Source organism: Phocoena phocoena, chromosome 13 (assembly GCF_963924675.1).
Source record: "Phocoena phocoena chromosome 13, mPhoPho1.1, whole genome shotgun sequence".
NCBI classification, from domain to species: Eukaryota; Metazoa; Chordata; class Mammalia; order Artiodactyla; family Phocoenidae; genus Phocoena; species Phocoena phocoena.
Window position 1 is genome coordinate 59,580,138 of NC_089231.1, and position 21,963 is coordinate 59,602,100.

Here is a 21,963-nt window from a genome sequence, read left to right on the forward strand (position 1 = left end):
GAATGACCAATTTCAAGCAGCAGAAAAAGCTGCAAGGGTCTTTTGCAAACAGTTACTGCTTTGTGCAGGATGCTGTGTGATCCTTTCTCCCACATAAATGATTTTTGAGAGCTAAACATAAGCATGACCCAAGACACAAAGTATGGAAAAAATGTCAGGGACAGTTGGTTTTTATTTTAACGCCTTCAAAGTTTAGTTTTAAACAAACTGTTGGAAATGTCCACTCTTAACTGATAACATCCTCAAAATCACCCACTCACACTTCCTTTATTGATTATTCAGTTCATATGAAAGGTGAACACAGTTGATGCCTTCTTATTGACAAGCTGTTCACTCATTTTATTACTTGACAGTGATTTGAGAAATGCAGATGGAAAAAATAAAGCCATTTCATCAGACCAGTAACGGCACTAATAATTCTCTGGAAACTTCCAGAAAGTAAGTTATAAGGGTTTGATCATCTTACCCACAGGCTGTAGGCCCCATCAATAAATGAGAGCAGTAACTGTCATGAAATTAGAATAAAAGTTAAAAAGTAGATTAATTTTTTAGAGATGGTATATATCAAACAATCTAGCATCTCAGTTTTATATGAAAAATTATGTTTCTGATTATTAGTTGTACGTCATACATGCCCTGCATGCCCTACGGTGGAAATGAGGTACAAAGGAAGAATGGTAAATTCAAAAGCATAATCAGGTTACCAATAATACATAAAGTGTGAACGGAGATTATTCCAGGGGTACTGACTGACTGTGCATTCCCAGAAGGAGAAACGATGATGTACAATTTAAATGAAAAATCTTGGAGATGTTTCGTGATTGTATGTAATGTTAAGGTACAGCTGGAAAAAGCAGACATAGATAGCGAGGAATTCTAATTTTTCTGAGCAGCAAGACATGAAAGAACTGACAATAATCTTTAAAACCAGGATGTTGCTATTTTTAAGGAAAAGAAAAGACCTCTGCAAAAGGTGAAAAATAACTATGAAAATTATTTGAAATAGATTCTCTGTTCCATAAAGTCATAAAAATGCTAGTCCAGAGTGGCTGAGGCTTCCCCGATGGATACTTTAGAATATCTCTGGGGACCAGTGCTCTTTGAAACACACTCGGAGAAACAGTATTCTTACATGTTTCCACAGCTTCCATTTTGTTTTTTTCTCATAAGGTTTCTCAACCTCCTGTTTCTCCTTTCAGCAGCTTCCCACGGTTGCTGTCCCCCGACTCTTTTCTCTCTTTCCCCTCTCAAATACCAGAAGTGGAATTTTGGTATTTGATTTTGCATGTTGTGAGAATGAAGTATTTTGTTGTCTGAATTCAGTGCAAGCGTTGAACCCAAACACCAGATCCGCCATCAGGAAGCGGGCCAGGTATTTCCATGAGTGCCACCGACATCCGCCCAGTGCCTGGCGCTCTTAGACCGGAGGGCACCACGTGCAGCCAGTGGGGTGCCCTCCGTGAGCTCCTGCATCCTTGCAGTTCCCATCACCCACTTGGACCAGACATTGGAGGCCCCTGGCCTGGGTGAGGCAGTAACCTTCATTGCTCTCCAAAGGGAACGTCCTTCTTTCCTCCAGTTGGGTTTTGAAGCTCACCCGTGGCACCTCTCGTGGCCTCTTGCAGCGGGCACGGAAGGCTGAGGTGTCACTCATCTTGCTCATCTCGAGTCCCGTGCAGAGCCTCTTTACAGGACCTGGAGCATAAAAGGAGCTGTTTATTTGAAGACTGTGAAAACCAAGATCGGCCGCATCACAGGGATGGGCATAGGATGGCTCAGGCAAGGGGTCCATCCTGTGTCCATCCCGGGGATGTCACTATCGGTGTCCATCCCATCTGCTCACTGGGATGGAACTCGGAGAAGAGCCCCTCTCTGCCTTTTCTCCTCCTCCCCCCCTTCCTCATCTAGTTGTGAGCAGGGAGGAGGGGCCCCAGCTCTGTGTTCCTGGATAAACCTGCAACCCCACCGAACCCGCACATGTCCGTCACCATCTGCCTTGAGATCATCCGGATTCATCTCATGAGGCCCTTTTTCTCAAGGAGCCTGGGTGTCCACCTCCCCCTTCTTCCCCTAGACCTTCGCCCCCTTATCTCTCTGTACGACTCTCTCCAGGTCCATCCCTTCCGGCCCCTTCAAGGTCACTGCTCCAGCAGCCATCTCCTTTCCCTCCTGCGTCATCAACTTTTCCCTCTCTCGGGGACCATGCGCATCACCATTCAGAATGCCCTAATTTCTCGCGTCTTAAGGAAGAGAGCTTCCCTGGATCCCACACTCCTCCCTGGCTCCGTGGCGATGCTCCCTCTCTGCCTGTATCACACTGACTTCCTCCCTCTCCTCACCGATTTCCCTCCTCCCCGCTCCCTCAATCTGCCATTCCTTTTCGTCTCCATTACTGGTCCCTCCTCGTGACGCACCCTCTCTCTTCACCTCCCAGGTGCCCTCCTGAGTCTCATGGCTTTAAAGACCATCGTTTTGCTGGCAGCGCCCCAAATGTTCACCCCAAGTCTAGACCTCTCCCCTTTATGCCCCACAGCCTACTTGAGATCCCTTTGGGTGTCTAGTATCTCAAAACTAACTTGTCCAAAACCAAATTCCTGATTTCCCCACCTACCCTTCCACACCTGCCCCTCCAAGTCCTCTGCATCCCAGGACATGGTAACCCCATCTTTCCAGTCACTCCTCCCAGAAACCTGGTTGTTGTATCAACACACCCTCCATCCAGTTCATGGACAAATACTGATGGCTGGACCGTCAAAATAGATCTCAAGTGTGACCGTGTCTCACAACCTCCACTGCCATCTTATTCCAGACCATCCTAATCTCTTGTGTGGATTATCGCAATAGCCTCGTAACTGACATACCCGTTTTCACTGTTGACCCCCGACGGTCTGTTCTAAACACTGCCACCAGTGACCCTGGTGATCCTACGTGATCCTGTTGAAAGCTAAGCCAGATCACATCCCTCCTCCACTCCGAATACCCCCGTGGCTCCCATCTCGTGCAGAGGAAAAGCAAAGTCCTTCCAGGATCTCTTGAGGTGCCCCCAAGTCTGTCTTTGTGCCCCCCACTTTCCCCAGCATATCCAGTCCAGTCACACCTCAGTGTTTCACAGTCTCGTCTTGTAGCTTTAAACTTTTTCTTTCCACTGTCCTCCCTGGGTGTCAGCATACCTCACACCCCTTCCTCTTTCTGGTCTCTGCTCCCATGTTACTTCTCAGTAATTCTTCTCTGATAGCGCATCTTGGAGCTCAGCGGCAACCGCCCTGCCCTGCCATCCCCACCCAACACGGGTTTCTCTGTAGCACGAGCACCGATGGACAACCTGCACAGTATCATTTACCTCTGGGTCTGCGTCCCACAGGAATCTAACTTCCACAAGGAGAGAGGCTTTTGTTTTACCCACGTGCTCACTACTGTGTTTCTAGAACAGCACACGGCACATCGTTGGGTGTGCAATAAACTCTTGATGTATAAATGGAGAATATTACTGATTTCCCCCACAGTCAAGGGCAGCCAGCCCTAGTCACCATCGTGCAGAGGTTCTGGGTAGCCACGCCCCCCTCCCTTCCGTCTGGAAAGGCTTTCCCTTTGCTCAGGAGAGGAAGACCTTGCCCTGGGGGCTCAGCCACTCCAGGCAGCAGGGATGCCTCCGTGTCCTTCTGGGCTGGTGTCCGTGGGTCTTCGGGAGAAATTTATGCAGCCCGTTCAGTGGTCAGAACTGGGCCCAGACCCTCGAGCCAGTGGCTGAGTACATCCAGTTCTCAGCCTGAGAGCTGCTGTTACTGAACTTAACGTCCAACACTGGACCAAGACGGACAGTTTCCTGCCAAGTTGAAAACCAGCCAAACACTGCATTGGCTAATCGCTCCCTTTCTTTTGAGAGTTTTCACGTTAGACATTATATCTGAAACCTTAAATAATGCAGGCTCACTGGAATACCATCCTTTTTTTCAAAAAACTTTTTTTGGTCATCGAAACAAAACAACACACCCGGAGCTGTCACTGGGAGTCAGCAGCGTGGGCATCTGCGGAGATGATGTTCATTCTCCTTCCCCCTGAACGTTTAGCTTATTTATCATCTTAGTGAATACGTCCAAGCCTAGATAATGCCCACTGTGAAATGCATACATTTGAATTTATTCTCTTTAAAAGGAGCTACACGTGCAGTAAGCTCTAAGCAGGATGCACAGTAGAAGAGAATAAAAACACCTTTCCATGAAGAATTAGAATTTATACCAAGAAAAAAAGAATAAAAGTTTATACCGTGAGATACCCGGCAAGAAAATAAAACGGAAGGGGAAATATTATAACAACTGTCTTGCCAAGCAGTTTGTAAGTGACACTCTTACGGGCGTAGATTTGGGTAAAGGGGGAAAACAAGCTATCATTGCAATCCCAAATTATCCTCTGTCTGAGGCTGACTGACAGCTCACAAGCACATGTTTCCAAAGCAAGAAACGGGGAGAGAAGAGCATCCTGTGGGGGAAGGACAGAAGGATGTCCATCTCAGGCCGGGATGGAGGGCAGAGCTCACGGAGAAGGCAGGGATGGTGTGTCCCTGAGGGAACCTGCAGTGAATGACACACCTTAGCGAGATTTTCCCGGGGTCGTGACTCATGTCAGCCCAACTTGTGTTTCCCCAGAGTAGTCCTAAACCCAGACACCTGAACGAGCCCCTTCACCCAGGCCCCACCACGGTGAGCTGGTGGCCGTACCTTTCAGGCAAAGGGAGGGTCGCGCACAGACCTGCAGGGCAGCCCTCCTCACGTTTTATCAGTCGCTCCCCCATTTTGCATGATTGCTGCCATGGTTACCTTGCACCTGTGTCCCACAGAGATTGAACATTTCATTTTCTTGACCTGCAACGTGAAATGAGTTAAAAGCAGGTGCTAAAGAATGATGATCCTGACCTTCGCTGGCTGCATGGCGATGTGCTTCCTGCAGGGAATGAGGGGCCGCAGGGCTGATCTCTTTCCCTGACCCAAGGATGGGTAGGGTCACTCCTCACTTCTCACAGAGCTTAGGAAAAAGGCTAAAGCACAACGTAGCTAGTCGTTTAGGTAACAGAAGCAAACATGTGACCATTAACAGGACGCTCTTCTCTTATGGAGTGTTTACAATGTATGAGTTGAATCCTTGTAATTTTTTAAATTAAAATTTTTAAACCGAATCCAGTTTTTCTAAATCATTTCTTCCCTGAGTGTTGTATTTACTGGAATAACTTAGTTACAAAAAACTTAGAGAATCATTTATTTAGAAAACATATCTGGAGAACTTGCATTCTGTCCCTAGTGAGGTAAATGGAATGGTCCCCAATGTGCCAGCATTTGGAAGAATAAAACCAATTAGATTTTTTTTTTTAAGTTAAGTTTTCAAACTGGATAAAAAAAAAATCAGAATTGAAAACCATTGGACTTTTTGTCAGTTTTGTGAATTTGAAATATGTTATTTTTACATGAATGGCTTTTTTCACCTTTTATTCATCTTTTAAAACATACACAATGAATCTTTAGATTTTTCTTAGCAGTTTATTCAAAGTAACAGTATCCTCCAAATCTACCACTTGGCTGTATGTTCCAGTGGCCTGTTGTAGTGGTATACTTCAGATGTTATTATAATAAAAAACAGTAAATATTTTCAGGGTTCATTTGGACAACTGTTTGAGGGATATTCTTTCAAACAAAATAACAGAACATCCTCCTGAAGTGGTCAGAAATGAAAATGGCCCGTAAAGAGTCATTATATCCGGCAGGGTTTGTATTTAATAAGGTGTGATTTTTCACATCACCACTGCTCTCCTTGCAACCGTTGCTTTGATTGGAAAGTACACGTCGGGTGGAAACTCGGGTGATCGTGGCCCTCCGTCTCCTGCCTTGTGTTTCTCCCCGATCTTGACCAGCTCCGTCTGTCTGATGGCCACGGCCATGTTCAGGGTGCAGAGTCTCATATAAAATCTTAATATGAATAACTTTTGAAAGAAACATTTATATGTTCCAGTGGAAACAGATGGAAAGTTACAGCTTGACACCCTGCTTCTCTGCGATGACTCATCTTAGACTAAGCCCGGCCTGGAGTGCACAGGAGACAGTGATGGTTAAGTTTTTCAAGAATCAGATGAAGCATGAATGCAAAACCCAGTGGAAGAGTAGAAAGGGCTGGTACCATAGCCAGTGTTGATTTCATTTTTACCAACAAAAGCAAGAAGAAAATTCTAACATGAGAAATTTGGGCATAAAATTCTTGCTTTCCCAATGACCCGTCTCCCTAGGGAGGGGACGTGATGGCTCAGATGCCAAGGACTGTCGTGCTCTGATTAAAAAGGGAGAAGCCCTTCAAAAGTGGATTCCGTTTAGTGAATTGAACATTTCACTCCTAATATTTTTCATCCTGAACTCATTTAGCAGAGGAAATGGATATTTCATCAGACACAGACTTGACATTCCATCACATTATACTGTAAACAGGACAGATAGTGTTTTGAAACTGGGAAAGCAGGAGAGCTAAGACAGCGGCCACTGGAAGGCCCTGGTTATCTCATTTAAACAGATACGAAATGTGGGTGCCAGTAGTGTGATCATCGTCCGCTGCCCACTTTGTGAATAAGTTGCTTAGAAGGAGTCTTTTGCCTACCAGATGTGACCTAGATTTAGATTTTCAAAGGCAAGGGGGAGAAAAATCTCTATTGTGTTAAAAAAACAATTGCTGGTAAAATGCACAGTAAGTGAGCTTATCTCTCTTCTCCAGGTGTTTGGGCTAATATTGTTATGGAATTACTGCTTCATTTATGAAAAATAATTGGGGGAAATGTTCCAGCAAATCAACTTTGGATAAAGGCTGAGGATGTCTATTGTGTTGGTAGCAAGTTTCTAAAAGGCAGAAAGATCAGGGAGCCCAGAGAGATAATAAAAATATTTTAAAAACTGTGTTTGAGAAGAGTCTCTTATAAAAGGGTCAGGCGTGGGTGTGCTTTCCAACTTGTGTTGGGGTTTAGTGAAATAGGGAAGAACAATGCAAACAATTACATTCCTTTCAGTGCCTGTGAAAGCCGTTGAAAAAAAATCAAGGCTCGTCTGCCTGCTAACTCTGATAAGTCTTATGACTCTGTTAAATGCAGCAAAGTTTTAAAAAGCTAACATTTTTATTCTCCCTTACCCACCGTGTCTTCTTTCTCGTTTCCTCTCCCCTTCAGGAGCTGCCACTCCGAAACCAGTCCCAGAACCCGAGAAACAAACAGACCACACAGTCAAGATCGCAGGAGTCATCGCTGGCATCTTGCTGTTCGTGATTATATTTCTTGGAGTCGTGTTGGTCATGAAGAAAAGGTGAGCTCCCGGCCGTTGCCACCCATATGCTTCTTGGCCCGCTGTTTGCCAAGAGGCTTCTTGTGTGTGAAAATACTCAGTGACTCATTTGGCTTTGATGACCGAGATACATCTGTGGCTCTGGTTGTTCCTATTTTGCATCATAAAGCATTCAAGGTTATGGGACAAAATTTAGGGTACATGGCTAAGATTTTGGGTAAATTTGCAGTTTCTCATGCCGGGTCAACATAAGGATCATGTGTCTTCCCACAAGTTGGTACATAAAACTTGGCAGAAGGAGTAAAATCATTTATTCACCAGCAAATATTTAGTATTTACTAGCAACAGACTAGGTCTTGAGGATATGAGAAAAAAGACTTTTCCTTCTCATTATATTGAAGATTATGGCGATGACAGAATTTACTGGGCCCATGTTATGTGCGGGCACCATGTTAATATCCCATGAGAAAGGGACTCTCAGAAAGCAGCTGGACAGCAACGCAGGGCATGGACACATAAGAACAAGAATTGTAGCATGTTGGTTGTTATAAGGATGTTATAAGGTTGCCAACAGATATGGCTATAATAAGCAATCTTCACCTCTAATACGTGAAAAATAGGCAGTGTCTTTTGTCTTGTGGAAATGAGTGAAAACTTGCTTAAGAATACAATGTTCAGTTTATATAGAAATGATCAACATAAAATATAGACAGCAAGAAGTGAAAAGACAGATTGTCCCTTTTTTATGTAGTTTAAAAACAATTATAAACAACAGGGTCCTATGTGTAGCACAGGGAACTGTATTCAATATCCTGTGATAAACCATAATGGAAAAGAACATGAGAAAGAATATGTGTATACATGTATAATCGAATCACTGTGCTGTACACCTGAAACTAGCACAGCATTGTACATCAACTAGACTTCCAGTTAAAGAAAAGATTTTTAAAAATGATGGAGTGTGAGTAAGGTTACGACAGAGGCGTCGGCAAAACCAGGTCTTGGAGGTCTTGTCTGGTCATCTAAGGAGCTGGACCTGGTCGTAAAAACCACTGGTGGCATTTAAGCAGGTAGTAATGTGACGTGCTTTTGCTCTCAGAAAGATCACTCTGATGTTAGGGTTGAGGCCAGCAAGGAGAGAAGAAGGCTGGAGTTAGGAAGACCAGCAACTTCAGAAGCATAAGGAGCTACGTTGTAGTAGCCGTTTCCAGGCCGATCTGAGGGAGATGGCGCAAAATAGAAAGAACCTCCTTGCTGCCGTGGCAGTTGGTGGGGGTATCGCCACTCCCCAGATGTGGAATGTGTAGGAGGTGGGACACGTGGGGCGTGAAGACGGGGAGCTCAGCGCTGCACTTTTTAAGTTCACTCTTCCTGTAACGTGGAGTAGACATGACCACTGAGCAGTCAGATATGCTGGTGTGGGCCAGGAAGAGTACTTTCCACAGTCAGAGTCATCCATCCACATACGTCCGGCTGAAGCTGGGGCTGGGACAAGGGCACTTAGAGCTACTGTCGAGTCAGAAGGAGGTCAGGGATGAAGGTAAACCCTTGGGTCACAGCAATATTTAAGGGGGGAGTTAATATCCAAATGTGTATACATACATATACATCTTTCCTGGCTTCTTCCTTTGTTTTCTGGTAACTGGTCTAGTTAGGCCTTAGGACAAACAGCTGCTCTGTCCCAGCTCATATGTGACTAATTGGTCCCCATCATTTCAGCTACTCCTTCCCACTTGTCATCCATCCTCTCTTCCTTTCTCTTTGCTCACACATCGTTTAATTTCTCTCCATTTTTTAAATCTTTTTTCTTGTGTTGAGAACTCTCACGATCTCCTCTCTTAGCAACGTTCAAATATACAGCGCTATAGTGTGGTGTATATATAGTGTTACTAGTATAGTGATATTAACTGTAGTCCCTGAGCTGCATGTCCCATCCCCAGGACTTGTTTATCTTATAGCTGGGAGCTTCCTCCTCCTTTTTCATTTCTCATCTCTCTAGCTCTCTTTTCTTTACCCTTCTCTGCTTCTCTAGCTGTCAGTCCCTTTATTTCTTTCTCCCTTCACATCTCTGTCTCTTTTCTTCCTTCTTCTTCTCCGTCATCTCTCATACACTTTTTCCTGGATGTGCTTTTTCTCTCCCCACCTTGGTGTTTATGTAGAAAGCTTAGCTGTAGTACCAGTGGTTGGTACTTTTTTTTTTTTTTTAATATGATCCGGTATAAATTCTAAGCAGCACTAGGCCCTTGTACGCCTGGATATTCAAGCTAAACATTTTGGAGAGTTGATTTTTAGCTGTGGGAATGTGTTGGATTTTTGTGTCATCTGGCAAGTTCTCTGTGAGGAATAGCCTGAAACTACAAATCCAGTTGCCCTCGTGACCTTAGCTAAATGTTAATTCACCCTCCAAGGCTCTGTTTCTGCAGGATTAATTCATTATTCCACCTTGGACTCTCAGGCAGTCATGGAGGTTGTGTTATAAATTATGCATTTGAAGAAACTGCCCATGGTAACATATGGCCTTGATACAACTTTAGACTAAATTCCAAAAACTCATATCAAATTTACATGATTATTTACTAGATAATAACCTTAAAAGGGTTATTTTCACAGCATGTGCCACTTGTGTATTTGCTTTTCCTGAAATATAGAATATGCTCCCTTGTAAGGCAAATTTGCCAATATACTATGCCTCTAAGTACAAAACTTGTAAGATTTTGACCTGAACAGTCACGTGGTCCAAACTGTCCTATTTAATAGAAATTCCAAAACCTTCTAATTGTTCAGGGTTTTCTCCCAAAATTTGAGTCTAAATTTTAAAAGTTGTATTTTTAAACAGAACCGTTAAAATATGATAGTAATCATGAATAAGTGGCTGGAGAGTTATTGATACATAACAAGCTACACTGTTTGGTTAGCAACAGGGAGTTTAGATTTGGAATTCCTAGACCTGTGTTTTAACTAATTTTGTGATTCTGACTTCCTCTGGGCCTTAGTTCCTTCATCTTTAAGTTGAGCAAATTGCACTCCCCGATCTCTGAAGTCCCCCCCAAACTCTCCGGTTTTCTGTTACGCGGCAGCCAATGGTGACACGACTATGCAGTTGCTGTCCTGCAAGTGCGGTGGGGGCTCCTTACTCTATCTCACGCTGTAAACATACACAGTTGCTTCTCCAAAGCTTGCTTTGTGCAGCAGATTCAGGTCTCCGTGTGTTGGCCGGTGAGGGGTTCATCTTTTAGCCACGCGTTTCCCGTTGTCACACAGGAGGCACTCAGTTAAAAGGCGAGTAGTGGGGAGATGCAATGAGAGAAGGAGGGTGGGCAGGAAAGAGCTGGCTTTCAGTGTAGTGCTAGTCGTGTTTGCTTGTTCGAGCCTGTGCTAATCAAACTTGCAGGCCCACTCCTACCCGGGCCAGACTCTGGGTCGCCAATGCGAGCACATGCCATGGGTCATAAGGACATCCTGGGCCCAAGAGAAAGTGTGGGTGAAGCAAATGCACCAGTACTTCTGGAAATACAATTGGAAGTCTGTCTTGCTGGGGAAAAGTCAGTAGTGACCGTCTGGGTGGGTCAGCATGCCAGGCCACGTGGGCCTGAGCTCTTTGGAGGAGGGACAGCAAATTTCACTGGGGGACATTGCCAGTTATTAGCTTAACTAAAATCATGTGGGCGTCTGAAGGCTCAGCCTTCTCTAAAAATTAGTTGCTGGAATAGAACCTGTAAAATCTGTTCAACTCATACTAACTCATGGAATCCTTTCACACCTAGGCCATAATGACTGAAAACTGAGATGACCTTCAGTCTTATTTGGCTATAATGTTTTACAAACCTATCACAAATTAGACTAGTTGTTACCTGTTTGTGAATATTAATACATTCAAGCCTTGCCTAGACTAATACAATACAAGACCTGCTTTTCCTTAAAACCTTTTACAAAACCTTTCCGTGTATTTTTATCTTATTCTTTAAGAAAGCAATTTCTTATTACTTTCCCCTTCCCAGAAGTATGTGTTCTTCTGAGGGTGCAGTGTTTTGACGCAGCAGATGTTAAGAAAGGGTGTTGAGATGAATAGCTATGAAATAAGTTTCATGCAGTTACATGACAACACACTCTCAAAATTAATATAAAATAAGTTGAGTAGCAGATACTTAGTTTTTATCATTTTCATCCCTGTATAATTAAATTTATTTGTATAAATGAAAATGCCTGCATTTTCAACATTTTTCGTAAGGAATAATTTATCTCAATAACATGTTTGACAGAATTTAGTATACCAGCGCCATCTATTTTACCCTGATTAATTATATTTACTATTGTTTCTAAAATTGCTATAGATCTTTTAGAAATTTGAGAACATTTGTATCAATTACAGTAATACTTCTGTCTCGGTCATTGTGGTAAATAGAAATTACAGAAGTTGTGACTAAATGGAAATCATTAAAGAGAAACACATTCTTGCTGAAAATAGCAAATGTTAGTTACTCTACTTCATGAACACCTGTTATAGGTAAATGTGACTACTTTCATCCTCCAGCACCATACCTCTATCTCCTTCCCATAAAGCATTTTAACAGATGTACATTTTGCAAAAGCAGCCTATATCATTAAATATTTAGCACCTTTCTGTTATATTTTAAAAACACTGGAACTACCAAGATAAAAAAGTTCAATAACATAGGAAGAGTATCTGGAAACATGAAACAGAAAAGATAAGGGAAAAAGTCTGATGAAAGCCCTCTTTTCAAAGAGACGCCTACAGCATGTGAGTGGAGGTAAGTCGACATTAACTATAGTTCCCCCACTAGAGCTGTTGACACTTGACATGGGAAAATTTTTTCCACTGCAGTTAAGTGTGAGTTACATGTGAAAAATGCCTTAAGTCTGGATGCTTTATTCGAAGTCCTACTTCAAAATCACATTTTCTGAAAGTGCATTGAGAAAGTCACGTCTAGACATGTCTTTTTGGTTATTTAGAATATGTGTACTTGATATGTAGCTGTGTAAATAACACTCAGTTGCTGAGACTTTTCTACTCGAGCACATGCTTTTGGCATATGTGAAACAGGATACATGTGTTCACAAGTAGGTCCGGAAATGCCCTCCTAATCAATCAATCAGCTAGTGTCCTTCAGTTTCCTAGGTGATAACTGAGTGGGCTCCTTGTTCAGCGGTAAATTAAATTGACCTATTTAAGGGCTCTTCTAACCTGGACTTCATACGGTTACTCTAATAGCTGCCACATTCTGACTATTTCTGGACTCAATCTCATGGTTTATTTAACTGTTCTATTCGGGGCTCTTTGGTCCCTCTTTATAAAGAAGATTTTAAAAGGAAGGTGGGGAATATAGGCGCCAGTTTTTTTAGTTTATAGGAGGAGGGGGTCAGAGAATGATAAGGGCAGCCAGCAGGCTTTAGCATCTCACAGACCTGAGTTCACACCCCAGCTCCTACCTGGGGGCAGCATAGATTCAGGGAAGTCGCTTAACCTCTCTGAACTCAGTCTGCAAATGTGAAACTTGACGATAATGATGCTGATGATAATGTGTGCGGGGGAAGTATGGAAATCAAGTATGGACATAGCTGGTGCTTGATAAATGATAGCCCAGAAGTTCAGAAAGCTGTTCAAGGTCCCGTGGGTATACGCGGCAGAGCCTGGGGTCAATCCAGAAGTGTCTGAATGTTGCCACCCCACTGGTCACAGCAGTAAAGCTCAGAGGTGCCTCTCACTCTGTAAGCCTCAGCTGCTCTTGCTAACCAGTAGCTGGAAACACCAACTAGTCGTCGGCTTGTTGCTGTTTACTCCTGCTGGAAGTCTACAGATATTTCAGACTGCCAGCCTGTTTTAATCTCCTGTTTGAGCTATCGTTGGAGAATAGCTAAATGAAAGCGTTTTCCTCTTCCTCCTTTACAGAAGCGTTTTGTAAATCCTTTCGAATACATGTGTTCCATGGCATTCTTGGAGCGGGTGGTTTACTTCTGATAATTCGCAGCAGTGAGGATGCTGTGTCCTCGTCTGGTTTAGTGAGTGAGAGAACTTGGTTGAGTTTTATGGTAAGCCTTCAGCAAGCGAGCTTCTCTCCTTCCTCCTCAGAGACGAGCCGTAGATTCAGGGGGCTGTGGACTGGGCAGCGGCCCCTGGAGACAGAGGCTGACACGGGCTCTGCTGAGCTGTGTGACCCTGGCACGTGGCTGGCTTTCCGTCCCCCAGCTTCCCCAGTAAAATGCCCTGAAGGCATCATAATAGGACTTTCCCGTGAGTGTTAGGAGGAGGAAATGAGTGACGACCATTACAGTGCTGGCCCCAATGAATATTAGCTATCAGTACACATGCTATGCTGCTTTGCCTGGGAGCTGTAGCTGAGGCTAGTCTCAGGTCCATTGCCCACCTTAAAGGCTTTGTTTCCGCCCTCAGAGGCCAGCCGGGACCGGGAGCTGATTCTCCTTTGGAGGGGGTCCGCCTCTCCGTGCGGAGTCCACGTGGAGAGCATGGGTCTTAGTTGTGAAGGTGGCTGGGAGCACAGCCGCCCGGAGGAGGACAACTCACAGTCCCCGCAGCCTGAAGCCAGGCCTGGGCAGACATGCTAGAGCTGAAAGCGCGAAGGAAGCGCTCTTGGGCCAAACTGGCCCAGCGGTGTTCCTTGTGCAGAGGCCCCTGCTCCATCTGAGGGTTTTACTCCCTACGCAGAAGGAAGCCAAGTGCTGGGGCACCGATACCACCTCCCTCGCAGACTTCCTGCTAAGCCCCAAGTTCATCTGAGTAAGCATGGCCTTGGCACTCAGTGCAGATTCTTTCGGTACCCGAACCTGTCAGACCCAGGCCCGGGCTGGGGCCGGTGGTCTGCCTCCCGGGTCAGAACAGAGGGCAGCATCAGTCTTTCCCAGGTCCTGAAGAGCATCCTGCATCTATAGGGACTCCCCGAGCCTGCTCTAGCACCTCTCAAGAGGTGTGGACCCTCTTGCCATGTGACCAGACCTGAGGCTGCACACACTGAGCTGGGCTCTCTCCAGCCATCTCAGGGCACAGCTGTCCTCCTGATTCCTATTGGAATGACCTGTAACTTTCCAGTACAGCTCGTTTGTATCCTGTATCCGTTAGCACAGCTTATTAAAACGTGTTCTTTCACTGTATCATCCCTCTGAAGTTCAAGTCTAACGGTACCTATAAGGGGCTCAGAGGGGGTTACATATCTACCACTGAGATTGATGGTTCTCCGTGGTTGCTGTCCCCAGATGCTGTGCTGATGTCCCCAGCTCTGTCCCAGGCAGGCTCTTCATGTTGTAGAGGGTGTCTGTCTCATTCATGTTGACATGACCTCACGTTCTAGTTTGTAGGGTAGGAAACACCCAGAGCATGAAAACCGAGGAGCACCAGTAACCCGATAGCAGAATTCCAGGGTGGACCTGGGATGTGTTTCTTCCCTGACTCACCTCATCACAGCGCTCAGGCTGCACCTTCCATGCATCCAGCCTCCTGAATTATTCGGGTACCATCTGCCTCTTCTGTTAGATTCTAACATGTTACAGGCTGTGATGTGATCCTTTCGAATTATCTCTGACACCCCAGCACAGTCTTTGCGCCTAGTAGACATGGAGTATATTTAGTATTTAAAGACAAAAAGCACTCCTTTCATGCAAGCCCTTCAGTACTACCCTGGACTTTGAATCGCTGTGGCTTTTTATTATTAGGGATATATAAGTTTTATAATATAAGATGCTTTATTAATTTTTCTGTACTGTAGGTTTTCTGGTGGACAGATTCCCTCTTTTGAATAGTATGATTTTTAAAGGTCTGAATAACAATTATTTAAGTTTTTTATTTGATATATTAAAATCATTTAAATGAATAGGAATATATTTAAATTCAGATCTGGCTTCATTAAAAGAAAAATGGGCTCATATCTGTCATTTACTTAAATTATCACTTATTTCCAAACCACCTTTGAAACATTTTTTATAATAGTGTACTGCCTTGCATATTTTTCACAAGCAACATCAATCGAGATAGAAATTATTCTATTCAAAAAAAGAATAAGAGCCTCAGGATGAAGTTTTCTCTATACAATGAGCATCTGCCCTAAATAAATTAAAATATCCAGTTTTTCAGGTCTTCATTTCAGTGGGTTCACAATGCAAGTGCTCAGACTTACATCTTGGTGATTCATGTGGGTCTTCTCATCTCCAGCCCTTCAGCTGCTAACAGCGCTCCCACTGCATCCTTGCACAGCATTGTTCCTCCAAGTGTGCTTGATGAGAATTTATGGTAAACATTGGCTCACTGGCCTTCTGTCAGAAGGAAAACATTAATAGAAACAAAATCACGGAAAAGCCATTTCCTGAACAGCTTAATGTAGGTGTGGAGTTATCCGGAGCTATCAAAATGTCCTTAATCCTTTTCCCTGATTTATCTAAAAGCCTGGGTTGTGGGTTTGGAGTCAGAAGTCAGTTGTGGAAGAATTGGCCTCTCCACAAAGCAAATTACTGCCTAATTCCTGGGAATGGTTCTTACCTTTACTTAAAAGGGAAGGAGGAAAATCCCAGAAATACATTAAGATGGTGGGAACAAAGTGGGACATAGCATTAACTGAAATTCTTCACTCGGTGGCTGTCATCTGGGAGTGGTATCGTCCCCTTAGGGGACACTGGACATGCATGAGGGTGTCTGCATGGAGAATGGCTTAATTGTATACATCTGTCAGCTGTATAGTTTCATAGTTACAATTGTCAAGGTTTTTCTTTTATAATTTATCCAGGTAGGATTGACTCAGGGTTCTGGTCTTAAAGTCACAGGAGGTCTAGATTAAGGTCTCCATCAGAACTGCCTACAAGGAGGCCCAGGAGGGCTGACTCGGGGGGGCCTGGTGAAGAGCGTGTCTGGAGAAGGTTGGGATACTCAGGCCCATTAGGTGTGCCACTATGTCACAGATATTACTGTCCCCTCCCACCCCTGGGAAAGTGAGAAATCTTGATTTCTTTTGTTAAGTATTCTAAATTTTTTTAACACTGGCAACTAACCATTTTTTAATGCTTTGTTGGCCAGATAAAATGGGCATCCAGTTGCCAGCTGGTGATTCCTAATTCATTTTAAGATAAACCAAGCAGGAGACATGAAAATAACCCCATTTTAAAATTCCCTTACATGTTTCTGGCTATAGATGATGTTATGCCAGAAAAAGACAATAGACTCTTCCCTTGCCCACGTCTTCAGTACCTGAGATGCCCTCAAACCGATGAATAAATGGTTCCTACTTGGAAATACATGAAATTTAAGCTTTGTTTATGTTGTCCGTGATGCCGACAGGTGGTTTGGATAGTGTGCCTCCGGTTTATGACAAGAGCCCATCCCATCTTTCCGTGCTCAGAATCACTGTTGACTTCTTTATCGCTCTGTAATCCAGGTCGGGAAACTTTGGAATCTAGAGGAGCCTCAGATCGTAACATCTGTTAGAGCGCTTTCACTCAGAAAATTAACATTAAATTTAAAATTCTATTTCTATTCTAATCATCTTCCTGGTCTTTTGAAACAGTTTCCCTAGCATGAGAGAGCCCTAGGCTGCCCCTGAGGTTGAATCCGGCCTCTGTACCCAACACCGAATTAAATCTTGGAGACAGAGTTTTGGTTGAAGTAGAAAAGAAAAGCTTTATTGCTTTGCCAGGCAAAGGGGGCCACAGCAGGCTAGTACCCTCAGAACTGTGTGTCCCAGCTTGGAGGGGGTAGTGAGGAGTTTTATAGTAGTGGTTCGAAGAGGGCATGGTCAGCTCGTGGACATGCTCCAGATTGGTTAGTGGGGAGATAGGAGTCAGCATCATCAACCTTCTGGTTCCAACCCGTCTGGGGTCTAGTGCTTGTGGATAGTACACCGTTAACTTCTCCCACCTGGTGGGGGTTTCAGTATCTGCAAAAGAGCTCAGAGATGTTGTGTTTCCCTTGCTGGAACCAGGACCCTGCCCCAAGGCTGCACTATTGTTTCCTGACTGCTCCTCCCTTGTCGCTGCATCCCCTCCCTTCCCTGATTAGCAGCTGTTTGAACTGCCCCTTGGAACTCAAGGAAGGTCATGGGGGCTGAATAAAGCCTATTTCCTATAATCAAGAAATAGGGGACACAGAAAGGCTTTTGTGCCCAGGGTCCTGTTCGGTTTCACCCTTGACCATGCTTATCATGGTGGATGGGGTCTCGGGAGGGAAACCAGGCCCTCCTTCCTAAGGCGGCCTCCTGATGGACTGTGCCCAGCTGACCAAGTCAGAGCCCGGGGGGCTATGGGTTCTCCCGCTGCATAGCCCAGCCGAGGTAAGAGAGCCAGAAAACCTGGGGATCCTGTGAGAACAGGCTCCCTGCTAGCACCACGGCTGTTGATTTTGTTATGCTGAGTTTGAGAAGCAGTAGGACTTATGTATCTGCCATCATCTGAGAATAAAACGGTAGTGTATTTCCCTGTATACCCTTTACCTCCCACCCCAATACACATACATCTTTACAGCCTGTCTTTAAGAAGGAGAATCCAAATTTAAATAATCTCTGGTGCCCTGAAGTTTTGGAGCTGTGCCAGTGTCCAATCCAAGACCCCACTTGGTCTTGACATCAGACTGCAGTGATGAGACTCTTCTGCTGCCTTCGGCTGCAGCGAATCCTGGAGCCTTCACAGCACATCCAGAGACCGGACCCTGCAGCCCCGCCCCCTCTGCTCAGCGGGCATCTAGCACTTTCCAAGGAGCCCCCAGGAGCCTCAGAGCCACTCCACGGCTGTGCCACACTCGCTCTGGGGCCAGGAACACCCACTTGCATTCCCTGGCAGGAAAGTGCTCAATGCCTGAGCTCTACGGCCTTCACTTCCAGAGCAATTTAATTTCCTACTGCCCTAATTGCTGTGCTGGTGCCTGGACTTAAATGGCCCATCCATTTGGATCTCTAGACAGCCTCTGACTCACCCAGAAACTCCTCCCTAAGTTCTAAAATGGCTATTTTTTTAACCTGGAACTTTGGGGTGCCAGCCTGATTCTGTAAACCTTGTGTAACTCTAGATCAAGTCTGGTTTATTGAACGCCCCTCACGTGGTGACATGCCCATCATTGTGTCAGCGTGAGGTCCAGGCTCTGTCTGTCACCCCATCCTGAGCCCCTGCCATCCACGGCTGATACCCAGGTTGGTAGTGATAAGTCTCCAGGGAAGCCTTCCAAGCACAGAGCTGCTGACGGTATTTTAACGAAGGAAAGCAACATAAATAAATGGTTCATTCTCATTCTGCATACATTTTTACTTTTGTGATCTACACTGATATAAAGAACAACAACGACAACAAAATTTAACTGAAGTTGTAAGTCGCAGAGTTAGAACGACGATTCACTATATGAACAGAGAAACCGACTCTAGGAAGAATGTGGTTGATTAATGAGCTTTGTTAACAAGTTCACAGTTTCAAAGGTCAGAATTATAGACCTGATGACGTACAGCGCAACACTCTTCACTGCTGTTCAGGTTCTTTTCCTAACACAGAGCATCAGAGGGCATCACCGACAATTATTTTAATACCACGTGTTCTATGACTTATAAAATTTTGGATTCTTAAAATATCTTTTAATTACTATCCTGACTAGTGCATTAGCCTCAGCGTTTTTTAGTTTAAACTCAGGGCACTCAGCAATCATTCCCCTTTCACTGTGACACTGCTAATTTTAATGATAGTATGTGAAGAACCTGCAACAATTAAGCTGGAGCTCTGAACAAATAACAAATCTTGTTAAGCTAAGGAAAAGGAAATAGCCATAATGAGAGATCCATAAGCTAAGAGAGAAACTAAGTTGGTTATAGAAAGACAAATTAAAGTAGATTTTTGGATTCTAAATTATTGTTGATTATGACAGCTTGAGGGACTCCCTGGAAGAGAATGGATTAGCCCACAAGTCTCTCCCAAGTTAATTTCGTGATTTGGCAAAACACAGCTTGTGAAATTTATTTCTCTGGCCACATGCAATCCCTTTTTAAATATGCATGAAAGGAGAAGCATACTGAACCGGGACCCAGAGATGCAGCCTTACTGTTTTTATTGACAAAAATGTCTTTCTACGTATATACCACAAAGAATTGAAAGCAGGGACTTGAACAGATGTTTATACACCCTCATTCATAGCAGCATTAGTCACAATAACCAAAAGGTGGAAACAATCCAAATGTCCATCAACAGATGAATGGACAAACAAAATCTGGTGTGTCCATACAATGGAATAGTATTCGGCCTTAAAAGAGGAAGGACCGTCTGGCACCTGCTACAGCACGGATAAACCTTGAGGCCATTATGCCAAGTGAACTAAGCCAGACAGAAAATCACAAGTATTGTATGATTCTACCTCTGTGAGGTACCTAGGGTCGTCGAATTCATAGATACACAAGTAAACTAATGGTGAGCAGGAGCTGGGGAGAGGAAAGAATGAGGATAGTGTGTAATGGGTGCCAGCGTTTCAGTTTAGGAAGATGAAAAAGTTCTAGAAATGGATGGTGGTGATGGGTGCCCACAATGTGAATGTACTTGTTGATGAAAACTTATCAAGTTAAGAAGAAAAAAGGGAATTTTATTCGAGCCAAACTGAGGATTATAACCTGGGAAGCAGATTCTCAGAAAGCTCTGAGAGCTGTTCCACCTGTTAGAAGTCAAAGGCGCAGACATATACGTTTTTGAGACAAAGGATTGTCCATCAAAGTGACATCCTGATATATTACATAAAGTTCACCAAGGATACGTAGTCCAAGTAGGCACGGGCAAAGCGAGCAGCAAGTCGCCATGACCCCCTACGGAGCTGGGAAAGCACACAATGCTTTTAAGTTACATTTGCTACCGTGAGAAGAAAGAAAAAAAAATTGATATTTACTGTTGAGCAGGTCTTCCCATCTTTGAGGAGCTCTGATTAATGTGTATGAGAGATGCACGTTGCACATTAGGGAGGGAGAAGGCGCAAACAAACACAGAGAGAGAATTTTATGTTTAATTTTTTTCTTGTCTTGCCTTAAAATATAAATTTTATTTCATCATACTTAATGCCACTGAGCTCTACACTTAAAAATGGTTGTTAGGAAATTCTGTGTTATGTAGATTTCACCACAATTTTTTTAATGGTTTAATATTGGTAGACAAAGGATGTTTAGACAGGTTTTGAAGTACTGCCCTCACCATTCTAACCAGCAGTCAGCCCCAGAGCATCAGGCCAGCCTTGGTACGGGGGGCCAGGTGTATGATGGAGCGTCTGCCTTTTGAACTCTCAGGCCTGGGCTGCTGGGAGGGTTGCTTTGCGGAGCTCACAGCTGGAGAAAACTGATGCAATTGTGCGTGTTTACCTGGGGTTAGGAAAGCCCCAGAAAGACATCCAGCCACATTCAGAGCACGCAGCCCGGAGTATTCCTGCATCGTTACTGACAACGGTGAAAGCAAGGAAGCCAAATTGCCTCCGAAAAGCACCTCCTGAATTGTCACCTTAATACCCCCCAAAGCCAAGCAGGACGGCCATCAACCTGGAACCAGCGGGAACACATGTGCCCAGGTTCCTGGGGAGGCACAGGGTATTTCAGTCATAAGTGAAGAAAACAATGTGCCCTGAGCCTTATTTTAAGCCACCGGAGAGTGGAATGTGGGTAGTGCTGGTGGAGGCTCTCAACAGCTGTCAGTTTTTTATTTTCTTTACTAGTAACAGCGACTGCACAGATCACCTACAAACAGAATATGAGTGTGTCTAGCATTCTAGAAGCTCACAGCACTTCAGATCCAATCCACATCGCTCCCTAGTGCAGGCCTCAGAATTCGTGCACTTTCAGCCTTACGGCTTTGATTAAAAAGCAGAAAACAAAGAGAAAATAAATCCCGTACGTGCTGCCTAGAATGTAGGGCTGGGGCTCCTCTCATTCCATGGGTGGGTCCTGAGTCGGTCTCTGGTTTCCTGTTTCTAAGCAGACTTGCTGTCTCTGAGTTGATTGGAAGCCCTCTGAGGGCAGGATCGCTGAGTGAGTGAATAGACAGCAGGTCCTGCCAACATGACCCCTGGGCACTCTTCCCACCGCGTGGCCCCCTGCCCCCTGCCGGCTCCTCACAGAGGCGTAGCTGACTCCAGACTACCTGCTTCAGGTCATGACCAGGCAAGGAACAAGTCCTGTTCTTGCGCTCCTCTTCCTGCAAAACCCTGTCCCTGAACTGCAACCTCCTTTTTGTGACTGGAGTCACGTGAAGACAACGGTACCCCCAGAATGGAATTCTGTGTGACTACCCTACCTTGAGGCACCACATTTTTGTATATATTATGTATGTCATCTGTAGGAGACCTCTTACAGGGCCCATCCTTCCTCCAAACAAGTTTATTGACCCAGTGAGATGATAATGACCAAAAAAAGGATACAAGGGGCTTCCCTGGTGGCGCAGTGGATGGGAGTCCGCCTGCCGATGCAGGGGACACGGGTTCGTGCCCCGGTCCAGGAAGATCCCACGTGCCGCGGAGCAGCTGGGCCCGTGACCCATGGCCGCTGAGCCTGCGCGTCCGGAGCCTGTGCTCCGCAACGGGAGAGGCCACAACAGTGAGAGGCCCACGTACCGCAAAAAAAAAAAAAGGATACAAGCAAGATTTACCTGGAGAAATCTGAATTACTAAACATCCACAAGTGAACATGAGTTGGCTTTTCTCAATAGTCATTCC

General features: G+C 44.7%; 1 protein-coding gene across 1 annotated transcript in view; it reads left to right on the plus strand.

Moving 5' to 3' along the window:
* PTPRM (protein tyrosine phosphatase receptor type M) overlaps positions 1–21,963 on the plus strand; it is a 570,916-nt gene that overhangs the window by 328,945 nt on the left and 220,008 nt on the right. Inside the window, exon 14 of the mRNA XM_065889474.1 lies at positions 7,190–7,322. Coding sequence (XP_065745546.1) covers positions 7,190–7,322 — 133 coding nt within the window. The remainder of the gene's footprint in view (positions 1–7,189; positions 7,323–21,963) is intronic.